Raw genomic sequence first — 17688 nt, forward strand, 5'->3', positions numbered from 1 at the left:
ACTAGGACCGTCTAGAAGCTCCCTTGAATATCTACGAGTTCCTCATGCTCAAATACCTATGGCTTGTGCTAGCTAATTTCTAGAGTCTAAAAGCAAGATTGCAAGAGTGCACATAGAAAGTCTGCCACGGCGGCCTTAGGTCTGATCAGAGCTGATAATAGCATAAAGACTATAACAACTTACAATCCAATTCCTGAACGTTTGTTCCCCCACCACCAAAACCTACTTGCTTCCCTAATAAATTGTTAGCTCCATCCACTTCCCTTTCGAAAAATTACGACAGATTATTAGCATTCCGTTCAAAACTTGGAGCGCTGCAACATTCTCGCGCGCCTCTTCCTGCCTCCGATCACAAGCTGCCTCCCATCGCAAGCAGTATTTTACTTACGGCTCGCCCTTTAGGTTTTACGCAAAGGCAAGTAATAGTTATCAGAATCCTTATTATTAAATCCCAAAGGCCTAATTATGTCCCCCTTAGAAATGCATAGGTGTTAAATGCTTTTCCTGGCCGGTTTATTTGCTAATTATAATCTTCATTCTCAAAAGGTTGTTGGTTGGCAATAAGGCTTTCAAGTCTTAAAAAGTCATCTGCTGACAATCACGGGGGGTTGGATTAGGACTGTACAGCTGCCAGATACCTACCTATGTAACAGATCACTCAACACTATGGTCATTAGCTTCGGCGTCGGCGTCTGTACTAAAATGCGGTATCCGCTGTCTCTGCTGCGAACCAAACGGCCGAGCCGGGTCCAAGGACAAGCTTGCCATTTCCCCAGCCATGTGAGCGCCGTGGAAGAATGGAGGAGGGATGAAACTATGTCTGTTGCTGCTGACCACGTGGGCCGGGCCCGGCTGCAGAGGGAATTGTTTGCTCGTATCACACTTTGCCGTACCCTCGTTTGGATTCGGGCCCGGATGGGTGTGCTCGTCCTCTGGAATTGGCTGAGGTCGTGGGACTGGATAAGGGGTCGGGTTCACTGGGAGATTTGGCCCTGGTCTGTTGCTGGCAGTCGTCGTCACCGCTGTCCACTTCATCTCCTCACTATTGCCACGAGGAATACTAGGTTTGACGGATTGTGGCGGCGACGGCTGCGTGATGGCGACGGGGAGCTGCTCAGTCTCCACGTCGGTGAGCTGGACCCGGGCAGGAATCCACACGGTCCACGTGTCCCAATTGTCGCCGCCGTCGGTGCCGTACTTGAGCAGCCCGGGGAACAGCACCACGGCGGCCTTGGCCCGCACTAGCTTCTTGCCCTCTTCGACAGGGTCGAACTTGAACTCGATCCGCGACCCCATGTCCGAAGGCGAAATGCACCCTGTGTCGTCCAAGAGGGAGGCGTGCCGCCGGAGCCAGGTCTGGTCCATCAGCACCAGCCCCGACTGCAGCTCGCCGAACTCTTTTCCGATCGCGGCCGCTTCCCTGACTGCGTCGCGGAGCTTTCGCTGCATTCGCGCGTCGTCGAGGTCCAGACCGAGTATGTCGAATGCCGGCTTCAGGGTCTGCGAGATGGCCGACAGGATGGAGTCTATGTGGTTTTGGTAGGCGGCGACTTTATCGTCGAGGGACCCAAAGTTGCTGGGGATGGTGGTCGATCAGCTGTACATCTTCAGACAGGTTGCCTCCCAAATCCTGGCTGCTCTCTGGTTTACTGTTTTGCTTGTCAGTCTTTTTGTTGGTGTGTTTATACGTAGGTAGGGAGGGTTTGACTAAGCAATGACGCAGGAATAATAGAGAAATAGAGAGAAGGGAAGTGACTTGACGTGGGTATTGAGCAATACCTGTAGTCGAAGTGTGGCTGGACATGGCCCTGTAGACGTCGGAGTCAACGGCGCGGCGGAACGTGTCGGTGCGCATGGCCAGCGGGTTCACGACGGCGTGCTCGACGACGATGCCCGACGCAATGGCGGCGAAGACGTCGGCGAGGGCGACGTTGGCGTCCTGCAGTGTCTGCGGCGTCGCGTCGGGGTGGCAGACGTGCCGTCTTGCCGCGGCAAAGCCGGGCAGCTGGGCCTCGAGGGCGCCTAGGAGCGAGACGGTGGCGTTGCGGGCGACGAGGTCCTTGTGCGCCATGCGGCTCCAGCCCTGGATCTCGGCCCGCACCCGGGTGAGACGCTTCTGCATCTTGTCGTGCGGGGTGCCGGTCACGGTGTAGAAGGACCGGAAGTCCTGCCCCTGTTCGAGAGCCTGCACTCTGTTGCTGAGCTTCAAGTTCTGGTCTTGGAGCCTCGAGATCTGGTCTCGAAGCCTGAGGATCAAGGCTTTATGTTCCATGCTCATGTGGCCCCGCGAGCCCCGACGGCCCTTCATTTTCTCCGCGGCGGCTTCAGTGCCGTCGTTGAGTGTTGGCGGTCCCGGCCATCTGCCGCTTAGCCCAAACACGGAGAACCCGATGGACTCGGTACGGCTTGGGGCGGCATCCGACGGGACGTCGCCGGTGGTGGGCTGGTCCGGATGTTGCATGATGCTGGCGATTGTTGGATATCCAAATCTACCTAGGTTTCTAGCATTCTGCGATTACTAAAGTTATGACTGGAAGAGAAAGAAAAGACTTGGATGGGGAAGAGGAATCGTAGGGGGAGAGATGGCTTGGGATTTAACAGGGCTCATACCCTGCCAAAAGCCGCCTTGCAGCATCTTTGCCTTTTGCAAAATCTGCATTTCAGAGGGTTTCGGTTCCGGACATCCCGGTTCTAATATAGACGTTTAATAGGGAGAGTTAAGACTCGGGGATTCCCAGCAAGACCCGGGGTTGCCGAGAACCTTCACCAGGGGCGATTTGAGTTGAGTTAATTATACGATTCCGGGGTATGAAACTGAGATGGGGATGCCGAGATAAAATCACTTTTCCTGAACCTTTTTTCACACAAACAACCCTTTTCAGAGGTTCCGGTCTCGACGACACCAAGTTTTTAAGCCAAAAGCTTATTATACGTTCAGTCAAATTCAAGAACTCACACTTTTCTTTCCGAAGGCTATGCTCGTCCCCTTTTCTGCCTTGCTTATATAGCCGGTTTGGGAGACCGAGACCCATCATGCAGCTATCATGCAGCTATCATGCAGCTAAGACACTCACAAATCCTTTCACTGTCGACCAAAAAGTCCAGCTCACACCATGGGTACCGACAAGACTGTTGAGACGAAAGCATTCGTCGTAGTTGGAGGTGGGTTATTAGCCCGTCAAGTGTGGAGGGTGATTCGAGCACCATTTTCGCTAACCAATTCTTGTTCTTGCCGTCGGTAGTCGACTTTGTAACGACGTACACAGGTGAGCGATCTACTAATTTGCTTCATGGCTGTGGACTGACCAGGCTCTGTTTAACAAAGGGGTCGCCTTCACGCATTCCGCAGACCCCGATCCCACTCGCGTCACCGTCATCGTGCAGTGGCCTGGATCGGGCAACCAGAGCCGGCCTAAAGTTCCCACGGAAATTAGCTATGGGCCATCCGGCGAGAATAGATGGGGCTGGCAGCTGCGCGCCGGCACCCCCTGGTTCGGCGGTTTCAAGCTCTTTCTCGACCCCGAGGCCGGCAGCGAGGCATACAACGACGAGCAGCTGGCCGTGACCCTGGACCCCGGCAATCCGGCCATGGAATCGTGCCTCCGGGATGGGAAATCTGCCACCGACATGGCCTCGGACTACCTCCGCCTGGTGCACGCCGAGGTCATGCAAGCGCTGGCGAAGAGGTTCCACCGGACGCTGGACACGCTCAAGATCAAGTTCATCATCACCATGCCCGCCATGTGGTCCCCGGCGGCCCAGCACAACACCCTAATGGCGGCCAAGGCGGCCGGCTTTGGCAGCCAAGACGGCCGGCTTTGGCAGCCGCCCCCAGGACATCATCGAGCCCGTCACGGAGCCAGAGGCCGCAGCGTCGTACGCCCTCAAGGAGGTCAACTCAGTCTCGGCGTTGTCTACGGGCGGCTCCAGCGACGGCTCCGGATGGCAGGTCGGAAAGCAAGTCATTATCTGCGACGCAGGAGGAGGCACAATGGTAAAGTCCAGCAGACACTAACTAAACCATCCTTGAAAGAACTGACACGGGAAAACACAGGACCTGGTGTCGTACTCGACTGACCAAGTGACGCCCTACCTCAAGGTGTCCGAGACGACGCGGCCGCGGGGCGGGCTCTGCGGCGCGACGTCGCTCGACCAGCGGTTCCTCAACCTCGTCAAGCAGCGGCTGGGCAAGCAGGCCCACCTGCTGAGCGGCTACCACGGCGGCCGCGGCAGCCGGCTCATGCAGTTGCTCGACAGCGTCAAGACGAACTTTGGGTCCAACGACTACCTCGACGACGAGGTCGTCGAGCACGGCATCCGGGAGCTAGTTCCCATTCCCGAACACAACATTGATAATGAGTACATCACGCTCTCGCAGTGAGTAGTGTCTGCCCTGACTCGCATCTCCACGTGGTAGCCGCTGTGTAGTTTTTAGGTGCTGACAGTCGGTGGTTGGTAATCAGCGAGGACATGGTGTCCATCTTCAACCCCGTCGTCGACAAAGTGCTCGACCTCGTGAAGGATGTTTCGCGGGATGCCACAAAACTGGAGCCCAGCAAGCCGGTAGCAGTAAGCAGAGTCGGCGATAGTTGAGTGTTTGACTTCTACCCTGGCTGATGATAATTCCCAGGGCGTGATCCTTGTCGGCGGATTCGGAGAGTCAATGTATCTCTTCCAGCAGCTCATGGCCTGGTGCGATGAGCAGAAGCCTCCTCTTTTTATCTGCAGTCCAAAGGAGCCGTGAGTGTCCTTGTGTCTCTTCTGCTCAGATGCCCACGATCTAGAGCTCGAGTGACTGACGTGTCTTTCACACACACACAGATGGGCAGCAATTGCAAAAGGCGCCGTCTGCTTCGGGATGGAGGGTATTGTTCACCAAGTCCTGCCTTGTCACTATGGAGTAGTACTCACCGAAATCTACAACAGCTCGAAACACGATCCAGCCTTTAACAACCTCGATGAATTCGACGGTCTTGTTCGCAACCTAGATAGGGTCACTTGGTTTGCTACAATGGCACGTGACCTAGTTATTCCCTCCAAGAGTTGTGTTGTTACAAGAACTTCCCCACCTGACTCTGCTTACGAATGTTTACTTTAGGGCCAAGTCACCGACAGAGAATACCGAATCAAAGTCCCAATGGCTTGCACCCTCAGCAGTCGATACGGGACCTCGAAAGTTAAACTCCGGACATGCCGGTATAACGAGCCGCCGAAGAGCCAGAGGGACACGAGTAAGTCTTTGTTCTAGGTTTAATTAAGTGATGGGAGTTCGAAGCCGGGCCCGAGTGAACCTCGCTGACTTCTCGCCGTAGGAGTCCTCTATGCCCCTTCAGTTACGATAAATTTCGGAGCTCTCCCATCGTCTATATTGGAAGAGAAGCAAGTTAGAGGGTACCTTGGGGTCGGTGGTCGGACACTCTACCGTGTCAGGGACCTAACCCTCGAGATGGTTCTGGGTTCTGGCATGATCAAGTTCGAGATTCACCATGTCAAATCGGGTGTTTTGCTGGCGACACAACACGTCAGTCCTGATTTTGTCGGCTTGCCCGAACTCTGAAGTGGGTTGCTGGTGGTTGCGGGAAACAAGTGTGGTTTCAGGTGCTGATCAGAGGCAGCACCGGCTAGCTACTTGCTAGCGATTCCATAGCACGCCACCACAATAGTAGAAGAGCGAATATAACACCAATGCGGCGCAGACTTGACCAAGGTTTCCCACCCTGCAGAGTGTGGAGAGCATTATCAGGGGAACAATCTAGGGAACAATCTGGGGAACAATCTGGGGAACCCGTTCGGGGCTCGTCAGTTGGGTTAACCGGCTAATTTAGGTCGTGCCGGTGGCTCGGCACTTGGTTAGTGACCCTTGCAAATGAATCCTTTTGTGCGGATAGTACTATGGCCGGCCACATGACGGCTAGTTCTCGCCATTATCCGGGGTTGTATAAGAGGCGCCCGGTAGATAATGAGGTAGTTGGTATATCTCACATACCTACTATTCTTTCTCTCGCTAAGTGGTATCCTGGTCGGACGGGCACTTCAGCTGGATACAACAAGCAAAATACGCAAACATGCGCTTGCTCTCGTCCGCGCTGATCCTCGCGGCAACAGCCCAGGCTCACTGTAAGCTACCAAACTGACCCCACTCGCCTCGCGACTATCAGCCAGGAATCTAACACGGGTTTCATTTACAAAGACCGCTTCTCCAAGCTCGTCATCAACGGCGAGCAGGAGGCCAAAGAGTGGACGTCGATCCGGCAAACCAAGAACTACCAGGACGACCATGGCGTGACAAGCGTCAGCACGCCCGACATCCGCTGCTTCCAGATGAAGGCCGGCACGGGCACGGCGACCATCGCGGCGGGTGGTGACCTAGGCTTCGTCGCCGACCAGGGCGTCACGCATCCAGGCCCGGTGCAGTTCTACATGGCGCGCGTGCCCGACGACAGCAATGTCAACACGTGGGAGGCCGCGGGCAACGTGTGGTTCAAGGTGGCGAGCATCGACGCGGTCCAGACGGCCGGCCAGAAGGCGCTGACCTGGCCGACGTACAGCAAGTCAAATCCTCTTCGCTACTGATAGAGACAGTGGCTTGTCCGAGAAACAATGCATGCTGACTAGCCCACCACCGCAATAGTGAAAAAGGTGGTTAGCTTCACCGTGCCCAAGAGCCTGCCCTCGGGCACCTACCTGGTGCGCGTCGAGAGCATCGCGCTGCACCAGGCCCAGTCGCCGGGCGGCGCTCAGTTCTACCTGGCCTGCGCGCAGGTCAAGGTCACCGACGGCGGCAGCGGCACGCCGACCAATAAGGTGGCCTTCCCCGGCGCGTACAAGGCCACCGACCCGGGGCTCATCTTTGCTAACTACCCCGTTCCGACGAGCTACACGCCGCCCGGCCCGCCGGTGTGGGAGGGATAGGTGTCTGTCTGCCAGTCTGGTGTAAATACCGGGGTCTTGATATGTTGTGTGGAGAAGTAGAAGGAGCCGAGCCGAGAACGGAGAAGATAGTGCGACTAGGATAGGTAATTAGCATGAAGAGAGCACTTTGTGGCCTGATAGCACGAAACAGACTTGCCCTTTTGTTATGTCTCCTTTCTTGACTAAAATCAAACTCTAGCCCCAACTAGCTTCAAAGACAAGAAATAGCAGCAACAATAGTTTGCTTTATATAAACCTAGACTCACTTGACTGTCACCTGGATCTAATTAGCTTCGGCCATCACCAAATCTCCATATCTCGAGTCCTCGACGCTGAAGCCCACTCCACCCATGATTAGATGTCAGCCACTAAGACAACGTTAAACAAGAGTTTAATTTCACAATGCTAAAAGCAAACAGGTTGCCCCAAGAATACGAGAAGAGAGAAACGAAAGCTAAGGTCATGGCAAAAAGACACAAAAAGAAAGGAAGTAAATCTGGACGGGCTGGGAATCGAACCCAGGACCTTTCGCACGCTCTATAACACTTGCTAAGCGAACGCTCTACCAACTGAGCCACACGCCCTGTTGAACCGAATTGATGGAAGCGATGAGAGCATTTCGACTTTTCGGATAGGGGAACGATTCAGGCCAGCAAACCTTCGTGTTGCCGTTGCTGGATTGCAATAATCACTTCTCACTTCGTCGTGTCCGGCAATTGGAACATGGCCAGCAGCGGTTTGTTTGCAGCCGCGGGGACTGTGCCTCTTCCTCCAGCCTAAGCCGCCGGGCCTCGCCGTCATCTTGATGAATGGGATTTTTATCCTTCTTCTTACTTTTGGGGCTGTGCGAGCTCATTTTTGGGATGAAATGGAGCTCGATAGTGGGCCTTGTTCGGCTCTGGTAGAAGATTGGACAGATGAACATTTGTGGCTGCTGTGCGACATGGCAGAACGAGAATGAAAGAATGAAAGAATGAAAGAATGAAAGAATGAAAGAATGAAAGAAAGAAAAGAAAGAAAAGAAAGAAAAGAAAGAAAAGAAAGAAACAGAACAAGGTGAAAGAACGAGGAGCTAGCCAACCTAGGAGGCTAGGTCTAGGGCTACTTGGTGCGAGGCTTCTTGTGCACGGCCCGGCCCTCGTCACCGTTCTCCTCCCCGTCCTTGCCCCGGGCCTCGCTGCGTCGACCATGCCGCCCTCGAGAACGAACATCCAGCGAGATGCCTAGAAAGCTTCCACCAGTTCCCGTATGCTTTGACGAAGCCGGCCCGGACTTGGCAACGGCCATGGCGCCACGGCCGCCCTGCCGAGACTTGCCCTTACTCTCTATTCTACTAGGCGCCGAGGATTCCGCACCGCCCGAGACCTGCCCCGTATCTCGCCGCTTTGGGTGGCTCGGCTTTCGCTGGCCAGGGCCGGCCATCTTGGTTCTCGGTGTAGTAGTGGTGGCGGCTTGGTCTTGTGTGTCGAGAGAGTTGAGATAGTCTAGCCTGCCGTAGTCGGCTGGCAGCACGGTCTCGGGGCTCGAGTCCTTCATGGTCAAGAGATAGGGCACTGTCAGGCTGTTGTAGTCAGGCGGAACAGCGCCAGGCTGCCGCAGCGCGTGGACAAGGGCCGCGTTTCGCGGGTTGTCGAGATTCAGGTGCAGTTTCGGAGGCGGGGCTCCTCCCCTCGCGCTCGGCGGCACCCCAAATGACGCCACCCCGCGAGGCAGCCTCACTCCTAGCGTCTGCTCGTCCCAGGCACTGCCCTCAGGTGCTGTCGCGCCCAGGGCCAGTCCCGCCAAGGCCATTGCTCCTTGGGGGATTGCTTCTGGGAGAGCAGAGGGCGACATCCACGATTCCGGGCTCGACGACAGATCCGGGTTTGGGTAGAGCCAGGTATTATCGTTTCGATGTTCGAAGGGATCCAATGCTGGTCTTTGTTAGGGCTTGAAACTCCGTCTCAATAGTCGCAGCGCCTAGTCTCTGTTGGGGGTGACTTACGCTCCTTCTGGCAGTTTTGACAGCAGTCGTGGCCGCAATTCATCATCTTCTCCTGGGGCTCATACCGCTCTCTGGTGACGTTGAAGATGTCTGGACAAGGCACCAAGTGGTCGCACCTCGGAATACCAGAGTTTGGATTTTCGCACTTGCAGCACGTCCAGTTTCCTCTCCCGGCGTTAAGATAGTCGCATCCGCCCAGGTAGCAGCCCGCAGTTGCGGTTCGTCTGTACTCACTGGCGGCAGTACAGGGGCACCTCTCTCCTCCTTTGCCGGTCTTGGCTGCTCGGCAAAAGCTGTATTTTCGTTCCTCGTGGCCGCAAGGGTAAATGGTGACGTACACTTGGCACATGGCTAGATATAGTAAAACGAAGACAGCCAGGGAAGCGGGCGTGGGATCTGAGAGAGGGTAAGAGCCTAGCAGCTCGTAAAGCAAGTTCCTTCAACAAAGACTTCGTTGTTATTCAATGAGGATGTCGTCTGCTGGGACGGAAGTCGAGAACGCTGAGTTTATATAAGAGTTGCTTCAACTCCGGACGCGGTGGCCCGTCCGTCATTTGTCTGGCAACGTTACTCGCCTCAGGATGACGGACGGGCTTAAGTTATTCCCATGACGAGAATACGATGCCATGTTCATCACGAAATGCCACAGACAACCTTCAGGCCCGGAACCCTGGTGATGTCTCTTATTGAGTTATTCTTCCCTAGAATGTCCGAAAATCTTCGGCACCGCACCAGGCCGATCGTGGCTGGATTTCCTCCACTGTCATTGGCCGCGGAGTGGGTGTCTAGCCCCATCGATCCGATGGGCGAGACAGACTCCTTTTTTCCGGCAGTAAGGGACACCTCAAAACAAGGCGAACTTGAACTGCCGTGATAGCTTCAAGACCTGCATGATGCACTGTAAAAGTATGCAAGAAGCAAGCCACGTGTGACGAGCTCATGCTACACCAATCTGGATGACGCCGTATCTAGAGACTTTGTCTCATGTCGATGACGCTAGGGAGAGGTGTCGCTGAACCCAGCCGGCCGGACGCGGTCAAGAATGCCGTATTTGCCGCTTGTGTGCCATGGCCTAGGGCTGGTTTGCAAGTATCTCTACCTACCATCACGCGTGCTGTAAGAGACGAGTCTTCAAGAGAATCAAAGGTAGGCAGTCTCATGAGTTGACAGTCTTGTTCCACAACGCAGAATACAAGCCAAAGCGCCATCTCCACATCACATACCAATACCAAGGTAGGTTGGTGTAGTAAGTTTCCCTCCTCCGATTATGTAGGTGCCCACAAATCAGAATGGAAGGGACGGACTCCGGGAGGAGCTTCCTAGTCTTGAATCAAAGCTATGCTTCTCGGCAAACGGAGGTTGGCAGCCTTGTCTTCTTCACCGTGAACATCAGAGCGAATCCAAACACTGCAGTGGAGGTCGCAAATAAGAACGCCAGGGCAGAATGCCGCAAATCCACCGAAATCAGATTATCAATCTGGGGCTGTAGGGCTGTTGCACAGGCCCGCCCTAGCCCTAGCCCTCGTTTTGAGGTGGTTCTCAACTCGGTGGTACCTTCCCGCCCAAGGCTGCGCACCTAGGTGATCTCGTGATTTTTTGTAAACCAGTTCTGGGAAAGAGTGTGGCAGGAAAATACATGGGTCTCATACAGAATCAGTAATTCGGGACTTTCCATGAGGTAATAATACACTGCGCTCTCGATATCGTAATTACCTCATGAAATCCGACCTGGGAAGGCGAGGACAATGAGGCACCTGTCTGACCCAAAACTAATCTTGGTAACACCTGTGCAAGCCTGCCCACGGTCTGCATCCTATTACGCCTAGTTGCATCCATTCCTGGTCGCACGCATACTAGTGGGAGGTGGCACACACCCATCCGCGGCTCTCCCGCGAACAAGGCTCATTCGCGAGTTCAAATTCGCCAAGTCTGCATTTCTTCGCAGACAAAAAGCCACAACATCGCCAACCCAGATTCCATCTCCCGAGCAAAATTTATGGGGCTTTAGTTGGCATCGCCGCAGTGACTACACTCTCGCCCAACCAAACCTCGTCCTTCAGGCCCCATTTTGCCTTCGAGTCTGACAAAACTGCAAGCCACCAACCGCGGACTGCATAATACCGAGGCCAACATGGATAGAAGAGGCTGCAGCATCACTCCGATATCCCCCAAAGCGGCCCCCTCACACGGCATAAGCAACCCTGTCAACGAGATTTCTACTCCTTGCTGGGCTCAAAACGTCGAGTGTTCCGACGATGCAGCAGCCGTCGCAGATGTTCCCGGACAGTGCACATGTGACGGGTCCGGCTTAAGTTCCCGGACTGCTTCCTCTGTTTTCTCGACTAATCCGGCAGCGATATTCGACCGGCAAAATCCAGCATCCAGACAAAGAGGGCGGGAATGAGAGTACAAATCCCAGAAGATGGCACTGTCCCGGACAACAAAATGACTGTAACTCATAACCGCACCCGGCAGCGCGGAATGGTACGACTAGCTGTCGCCTGTCAACACTTTCCCGACTCCCTCTTCTCCATGTCCGATCAATAAGCCGGCTACACATGCACAAAACGACAGCTGAATATTGTACGTACTCCGAATCTGCAGCTCGCCGATTTTAGTCTTAGACCAAGAAAATATTGAGGATCTGAGACAGGTTTGTGGTACGATCCGGTCAGTTTCCGTCCAAACCATCCACACCAGTCCTCTCGACCCTTCTTGGAGAAATCCAACTAAAAGTTACACAAAAAGGCGCCCAGGGCGCGAACAACCAACTCCACAAAAGAAGAAAAAAAGAAAGAAAAAAAGAGGCCCGAATATTTCCCCAGCAATGCAGCAATACAGCACTGCACAGCTGTCTTGCAGACAGAATCTGGCTGCCAATTCAGATTCGCAGCCAGCTATCTCTGTTTTATTCCAAGTCGTATGGGAAATGAACTCGTCAACCTTTAGCGCAAGGGTGACGATATGTGGCCGCGAGAACATGCTCTCCCGGTATCCCGCATGCGGTTATGCCAAATGAGGGTAGCTGAAGTGAGCACCTCAGCAGGTATTGGCCTGACGTCAGCAAGACCCAGCACCCGACATTCATGGCCAGAATCAAGAAGAGTTATCAGGGTAAAGAAACAAGGACAAGAGCAGGAAATAATGGACGCAAAACAAGTGCCAAGAAGGAGACCAATGATAGGTGCAGGAAAAGAGCGACTGGGGTGTGAGGGGGCTGAGGCGCCGCTATCACCGGAACTGAGCGTATCCGAGCCCGGCCTCCACGCTTCAAACATCCCGCCTTCCTGCTCTCTGTTAAATAGAGCCACCAACCCAACTTCTCGCTATTTTCTCCTTCTGAGTGTTTAGTGACCCGCCTGCCCCAATTCTTGTCGGCTTCGACACCACACGTGCATCGCACTTATATTCGGCGACTAGACCGTGAATCTTCCCGACAACCTGCGCAGCAGACGTGGTAACAGAATGTGTCTGGGCTCCCGCGCCTGCGATGGCGGCACCAGCGGTACTCGTTAGCGCCCCGATTGCATTGGCAACATATCCACCGCCCATTGAGCTGCTCAAGACGGCAGGCTCCAGAGGAGCAGTCAGGCGAGGCCAGGCAACCTCCTGTGGCGCATGGGTTGTTGTAGTCAACAGCCTGGGTATGGTCGTAGGTCAGATTGTCGCATGGTAGCTGCGAGCCGGCCGTATCGACCGGAGCTGATCTGCAAAACGCGTAATGCACCACCATGTCGATTTCCCTCGTGCAAGGGTACAGGTGGTGGTGGTGGAGGTAAGACCAGGTGCACATATTTGCTTTCGGCGCAGACACTTGAGAGGAGCTGAGCTGACTCTGGTTTCTTCGCTCAGGGTCCTAGGACTCGTGGAGACTAATATCTCCCACCTCGAGTGGGTGTCTCTGGAAATTGGATCCCAGTCGTTCTCAAGGGACCATACGAGGGATGAAAGCCGGGGTCTGGCTGATACCTCGTCACCGGCAATTGCAAGCGACTGCGGTCGACGGGTGCTGACAACTCGGCGCCAGGACGAACCCAGCTCACGCAGAGTGAGTCTTGACCGTCTGTGGCAATCGGGTAGCGACACGATGCCAGGTTTCCACGCTGGTGATCTTTGACTGGAAAGGGCGGCTAATATTATCTCGTCTGCTCGGTCTTGATTCAGCACCCTGATCCATCAGAGCATTTGATTAGCGCGATGTGATGACTCACGACGGCGAGTGCAAAGACTCTCAGGAGATATCTTTGAAAGATCTGAACCAAGACCACTCCGAGTGGTGCGAGGGGGGGGGGGCGGGGGCAGCACACAGAGTATGGTATCGTCTTCACCTGCCACAGTCAGAATCGAGCTGGATCTGCTGGGATCCGGTATCCGCTAGCAAGTTGGAGAAGCCGTGCTCTACGATTATCAAGATAATTATGAAGAGCAGGCGGTGTGGTCGACAAGGGCTGGTATACATCGGTTGGATAAACAGCACAAACTGCCCTTATATAGGAAGTTGTCCAGGGCGACACAAGCCACAGCAATGGCGACGAAAGGCGCCAAGGGCATACTTCCGTCTGTCTTTATGGGCCAGACCATCATCCGAAGTCGTGGAAATCAGCCGGCCGGTCTTTTTGGACACAGAAAGCACGAGAGCTCGCCTTCAGGGCAAGATCGGGAAGTGGTGGGCGGCCAGGGAGGACCCAAGCTGCCTTGTCGGGACGCGAGTTCCAATAATTGACAGCCATTGTCTAACCCATGAACCAGAGCTGTCCGCAGTTCATCAAAGCACGTGGCGCCTCCGTGCGTACCGTTTACCAGGCATGGGAGAAACGTGGCCAGTGCTGGCGTGGGCTCGAGACAAGCGTGACACAGCACTGAGACATGACAACACTTTTTCCCCCCACGGCTTGAGCGCACTAAGCACAAATATCAGCACCAGGGACTCGATTGCCATCGCGATGATCAAAAGCTTGTCATCGGCGTCGAGCTGCCAACTGCATCTCGAGACGAGGTCCGACTAGACTTTTTTTCCTATCTAGTCAGGGGCTGTGTTTACTAGCCAACGGCCATTGAGCTACATGCTGCTGCAACTCCACGTCCCCAACTCCACGTCCCCAACTCCACGTCCCCAACTCCACCATCCGCCAAGCCGCGTGTTGGGTGGCAAAGGCCTAGGCCCCCAACCTCGAACCCACGGCGACGCCACGAGCGCCATTTCAAGAAACAGCCGAGGTCAGCGCTTAGATGATTTTTTGTGGCGTAAAGATCTGTCAGATGCTACAGAACAGCCCGGGCAGGACCCTTATCTAGGCCCGAGTCGGACGCCCGCAGATGCACAGCTGGGGATTTGCACCTGTACTGTCCGTACCTTAGGTTGGTTCCGGTGCAATTCTCAATGATGTGCAGCATGGCCGTGCTGATGCCCAAGCGGGCAAATCCCAGAAATTCTGGGATAGCGTTGCCATTGGAGCCATTGGGGCCATTGAATGGGTAATAACCCATGGGACCCTACCCATGCGAGGATGCGATCTGCTTCTGAAGCGCCAAGCGCCTCTGTCTCGATTGAGATGGTGGTGCAGGGAGGGGTGAAAACAAGGTGTGGAGAATCAAAGCAAGTACTCATGTGCGGTTCCGAGTACGGGTTGTACATACGAGGCATTCGATCGCCTTAACGGCGCTGAAGCACCAACCGCCTCTCGGCCTCGAGTGCTCCACCGAGGAAACGTCGATTGTCAAAGATCGGATCTAGGGGTGATCGCCAACCAGGGCCGCAAGACAGATAGGGTAAGGCCGCTTGGATATTCCAGCACCAGAACCGCACCAGCGCCATCAATTGGAATTCCGCGCATAGCAGGCTGCCAACAGACAGCCACGCTCTCGGGCCCCTCCTTGCTTGCCCATCGTTTTACCACACTTAAAGCGACTGCCAAGCACACCAAGACAAGATCGCGGCATCACCGCCAAGACGCCAAGCCCTTCGAAGCGCAAGCCTCTCAACTTCTCGAGACAGTTGCTGACCAGAGCAGGGGAGCTGAGGGGGAGTGGAGGCCCGGCAGTTTATCGTGCATTTAATCATGCCGACGAGGATAGCTTCTCCAGGGTCCGCGCAATCCGACCTTGGACGTCTGGCTGGCGGTCAGGTAAAGTAAAAGACTGAGACGAGAGACAAGTAAGCAAACTTGACTTGCTGACTGGCAGGCTACCATGCCCTCGAGCCGAGCCTTCGGAGGGCGCGTCTGACCCATCTCACCGAGCTGAAGACAGAGGCTGCTGGAGCTGAACAGAACTGAGACCCAGACCATCTCTCCATCGGATAATTGAAGCACGATGACGACGTTCTGGCCTGATTCTCCTTCACGCCGACTTCCCTCCCTCCCCTCCCTGCCGCCCTGCCCCCCTCCCCCCTCTGAGTGATCGGCACCGGGGCCATGATTCAATACATGTGCATACATATGTGGCTGCACCGGAGATCATATGCTTACCCGCCCCTACTGCGACCCAGGGTATGCCAGTCTGACTGCCGGCTAGGGAGGCGGCAGGATTCCCAACCCCATGTGATCAGCATTGACGAGTCTTGACAACCGCCAATGGGCAGGTTTAGGAGAGAAAAGTTCATGGGCCCTCGACAAAGGGGGGGTTGTCAAAACGTGGATTGTGGATAAGGCATGGATTGCATGAAGCAAGCCACCCTTAGTCCTTGGCTGCTTGTTCTTCTTTTCTTCTATTTCTCTTCTTCCCTCCACTCCAGACGCCCAAACACGATGCCAAGCCGCAATCCCTCCAGATCCCCCATCTTTTCTTTTTCAACTCCGCCACATCCCTTCCCGTCCTTGTTCGAACTACTCGTTTGGAGGCGGCCTTGGCGTGTGAGCTGTGATCCGAGCACCCTGTTCGTCTTCGATAAGGAAAAAGAATCACTCTATTTTCCTTTGTTGTTGAATTTTGTCAGCCCTTGGATTACGGCCGGTCCCCTCTCCCCCCCTTTTTTTCTGGCTGCCACACCACCACACTTGATGCATTGGCATTCACCACGATAACCAGGCTTTTTGACCTTGTCTCAGACAAAAAGCCTTGTACCCCTCCCTCCTTCCTCTTTTCTCCTCCACTGATGCGGCATCAGCTCTCGGACTTCCCTTTTCGGGCCCGTTGCAGTCATGTTGCCGTCTGGGAGGGTCGCACACCTTCTTGCTTGGTAAAAGACGGAAAGAGAGGCGTGGCAGGCAGGTCAAGATAGGACTCTGTGCCGTTGATTGCTGCTCTGCACATTCCGCCTCCGGAATCATACTCGCTCATGGCCCGAGTTGCCTAACCACCTTCACCCGGTTATCTAGCAAGTGAAGCGGTTAGATAACATCGGGTCAGAGATGTTTCTCTACTGCGAGTATTATCAAATACAAAAACACGTCTTGGAGGCGGCCAGGAAAGAAAAGGCATTCACATTGGCACCGGGCTGTTTACATGTCAAGGGATACCGGGTGATAGAAGGAAGCCGCCCGATGTAGACACCATCGTTACGTACACGTCAAGGGGTATTCAAGCATTCACGAGGAGTACAATACACTCTTCGCTCTAATTCATTATTGGTTCTTCCGACGGTAGCACATTACCACGCCAACAATGGTGCTGATGACTGTGGCCACGCCCGCCACGATGCCGATTATCCCGCCGATGCTCAGATCCGAGTTTCCTCCCCCTCCTCCATTTCCTCCGCCGCCCGATGACGAGGGGGTGTCGGTGGCTGTCGAAGTCGCGTCTGTCGTTGTGGTTAGTCCTGCGCCACCTGGGTTTTGCGTGTTAGCCGTCGATTATGAGCACCAGACATGTCGACCGATGGGATGAGAAAGAGATGAAAACAAAGATTGAGAGGACCGCCATCTTCTCACCTTGGGCGCCGCTGGTAGTGGTCGTCTGCTTGTTGGCGGCCGGTGTCGTCTGCACGGCGGTAGAGTAGGTCTTGGTGTACGTGACCTTTTGGGTCATGGCCTCCTGCAGACGCAACGACAAATTAATCAGCACACGCCCCGCAAAGACGTAGATAAAAAAAAAAAATAAGCAACGAGCAAGCTGTGAGTCCCCGTACCTTGAACTGAGGCTTGAAGCCGCACTCGCCGCCCCAGAACGCCATGATAGCATTGTAATTCTGCACCGAAAACGCCGTCTTGTCGCCGATGTTGGACACGCGGATGCTCAGGCACTCGTCCGTCGTGTCGGCCATGAACTGCGCGTCAGCGCAGAAGCACTCCTTGTCGCCGCAGGGCGACTTCACCGCCGCCGACCACCCGCCCGTCGTGCACGCCCGCGGCGCCGCGGCGAGAGCCGGCCACGCTGTCGACGACTCGAAAATGACCGCTAGGCTGGCCAGGGCGTGCACGGCCGTGCTCAATGGGAGGAGCAGCAGCAGCCACGCCGCCAGGGGACGTGTTTTGGATGATGGCTGGTGATGTGTTGCCATCTTGTAGGGAAAGCAGGGGGGTGGATTCCGGAAACGACAGGATGTGTGTGTGCGTCAAGATTTTGCTCTGGTCGTCGATCTCTTCTTGTACATACCAGAGGGCTCGGGCCTGCTAAGAGGACCAATCCTCCACGGACCTGGTCCCCAATGATGGTCGCTTAATCGACCTTTTTTCATTCGGTTCTTTTCAAGCCAAGGCAGGCCCAAGACAGTCGGTCGGAACTTGGCGCATTCAGCGCGCTTAATCCCTCCTGCGGCCGCCTGCCACAGGGGCATCGCATTGGGCGAGGACGCGATGCCAAGAACCGTACCGCCATGAGTGCCTGGCGAAAAAGAGCGAAAGGACGAGAAAGAA

General features: G+C 54.9%; 8 protein-coding genes and 1 non-coding gene across 9 annotated transcripts; 3 read left to right on the forward strand and 6 right to left on the reverse strand.

Annotated features, from left to right (window-relative positions):
• Positions 1-654: 654 nt before the first annotated feature.
• Positions 655-2659, reverse strand: B0T26DRAFT_799487 (uncharacterized protein; the record flags this gene model as incomplete). The annotated part of the gene is made up of 3 exons (XM_060446972.1): positions 655-1526; positions 1780-2493; positions 2611-2659. The coding sequence occupies 3 exons, from the start codon at positions 2657-2659 to the stop codon at positions 655-657; spliced, it is 1635 nt and encodes a 544-aa protein (XP_060300334.1).
• Positions 2660-3113: 454 nt separating this feature from the next.
• Positions 3114-4744, forward strand: B0T26DRAFT_747800 (uncharacterized protein; the record flags this gene model as incomplete). The annotated part of the gene is made up of 7 exons (XM_060444882.1): positions 3114-3162; positions 3243-3266; positions 3326-3746; positions 3826-3994; positions 4055-4377; positions 4464-4569; positions 4631-4744. The coding sequence occupies 7 exons, from the start codon at positions 3114-3116 to the stop codon at positions 4742-4744; spliced, it is 1206 nt and encodes a 401-aa protein (XP_060300335.1).
• Positions 4745-6065: 1321 nt separating this feature from the next.
• B0T26DRAFT_738186 (glycoside hydrolase) lies at positions 6066-6912 on the forward strand (the record flags this gene model as incomplete). Its single annotated transcript, XM_060443557.1, has 3 exons — positions 6066-6117; positions 6191-6547; positions 6632-6912. 3 exons carry the CDS (start codon positions 6066-6068, stop codon positions 6910-6912), a joined length of 690 nt encoding a protein of 229 aa, XP_060300336.1.
• Positions 6913-7409: 497 nt separating this feature from the next.
• On the reverse strand, positions 7410-7496 carry B0T26DRAFT_t77. Its single transcript has one exon. It is a non-coding gene; the product is annotated as a tRNA-Ala (tRNA).
• Positions 7497-8013: 517 nt separating this feature from the next.
• Positions 8014-8703, reverse strand: B0T26DRAFT_747802 (uncharacterized protein; the record flags this gene model as incomplete). The annotated part of the gene is made up of 1 exon (XM_060444883.1): positions 8014-8703. One exon carries the CDS (start codon positions 8701-8703, stop codon positions 8014-8016), a length of 690 nt encoding a protein of 229 aa, XP_060300337.1.
• Positions 8704-8855: 152 nt separating this feature from the next.
• Positions 8856-9245, reverse strand: B0T26DRAFT_636270 (uncharacterized protein; the record flags this gene model as incomplete). The annotated part of the gene is made up of 1 exon (XM_060436811.1): positions 8856-9245. One exon carries the CDS (start codon positions 9243-9245, stop codon positions 8856-8858), a length of 390 nt encoding a protein of 129 aa, XP_060300338.1.
• A 3054-nt stretch (positions 9246-12299) lies between these two features.
• Positions 12300-12689, reverse strand: B0T26DRAFT_637442 (uncharacterized protein; the record flags this gene model as incomplete). Its single annotated transcript, XM_060436927.1, has 1 exon — positions 12300-12689. The coding sequence occupies one exon, from the start codon at positions 12687-12689 to the stop codon at positions 12300-12302; it is 390 nt and encodes a 129-aa protein (XP_060300339.1).
• Positions 12690-15334: 2645 nt separating this feature from the next.
• On the forward strand, positions 15335-16429 carry B0T26DRAFT_694739 (uncharacterized protein). The gene has a single exon (XM_060441253.1). It carries the CDS (start codon positions 15547-15549, stop codon positions 15916-15918), a length of 372 nt encoding a protein of 123 aa, XP_060300340.1. The 5' UTR covers positions 15335-15546; the 3' UTR covers positions 15919-16429.
• A 14-nt stretch (positions 16430-16443) lies between these two features.
• Positions 16444-17657, reverse strand: B0T26DRAFT_868773 (uncharacterized protein). Its single transcript, XM_060447871.1, has 3 exons — positions 16962-17657; positions 16765-16867; positions 16444-16661 (listed from the first exon to the last, which is right to left on the reverse strand). Exons 1-3 carry the CDS (start codon positions 17331-17333, stop codon positions 16459-16461), a joined length of 678 nt encoding a protein of 225 aa, XP_060300341.1. The 5' UTR covers positions 17334-17657; the 3' UTR covers positions 16444-16458.
• Positions 17658-17688: the final 31 nt, after the last annotated feature.

Source organism: Lasiosphaeria miniovina (assembly GCF_030549165.1).
Source record: "Lasiosphaeria miniovina strain SMH2392-1A chromosome Unknown B0T26scaffold_2, whole genome shotgun sequence".
NCBI lineage: Eukaryota > Fungi > Ascomycota > Sordariomycetes > Sordariales > Lasiosphaeriaceae > Lasiosphaeria > Lasiosphaeria miniovina.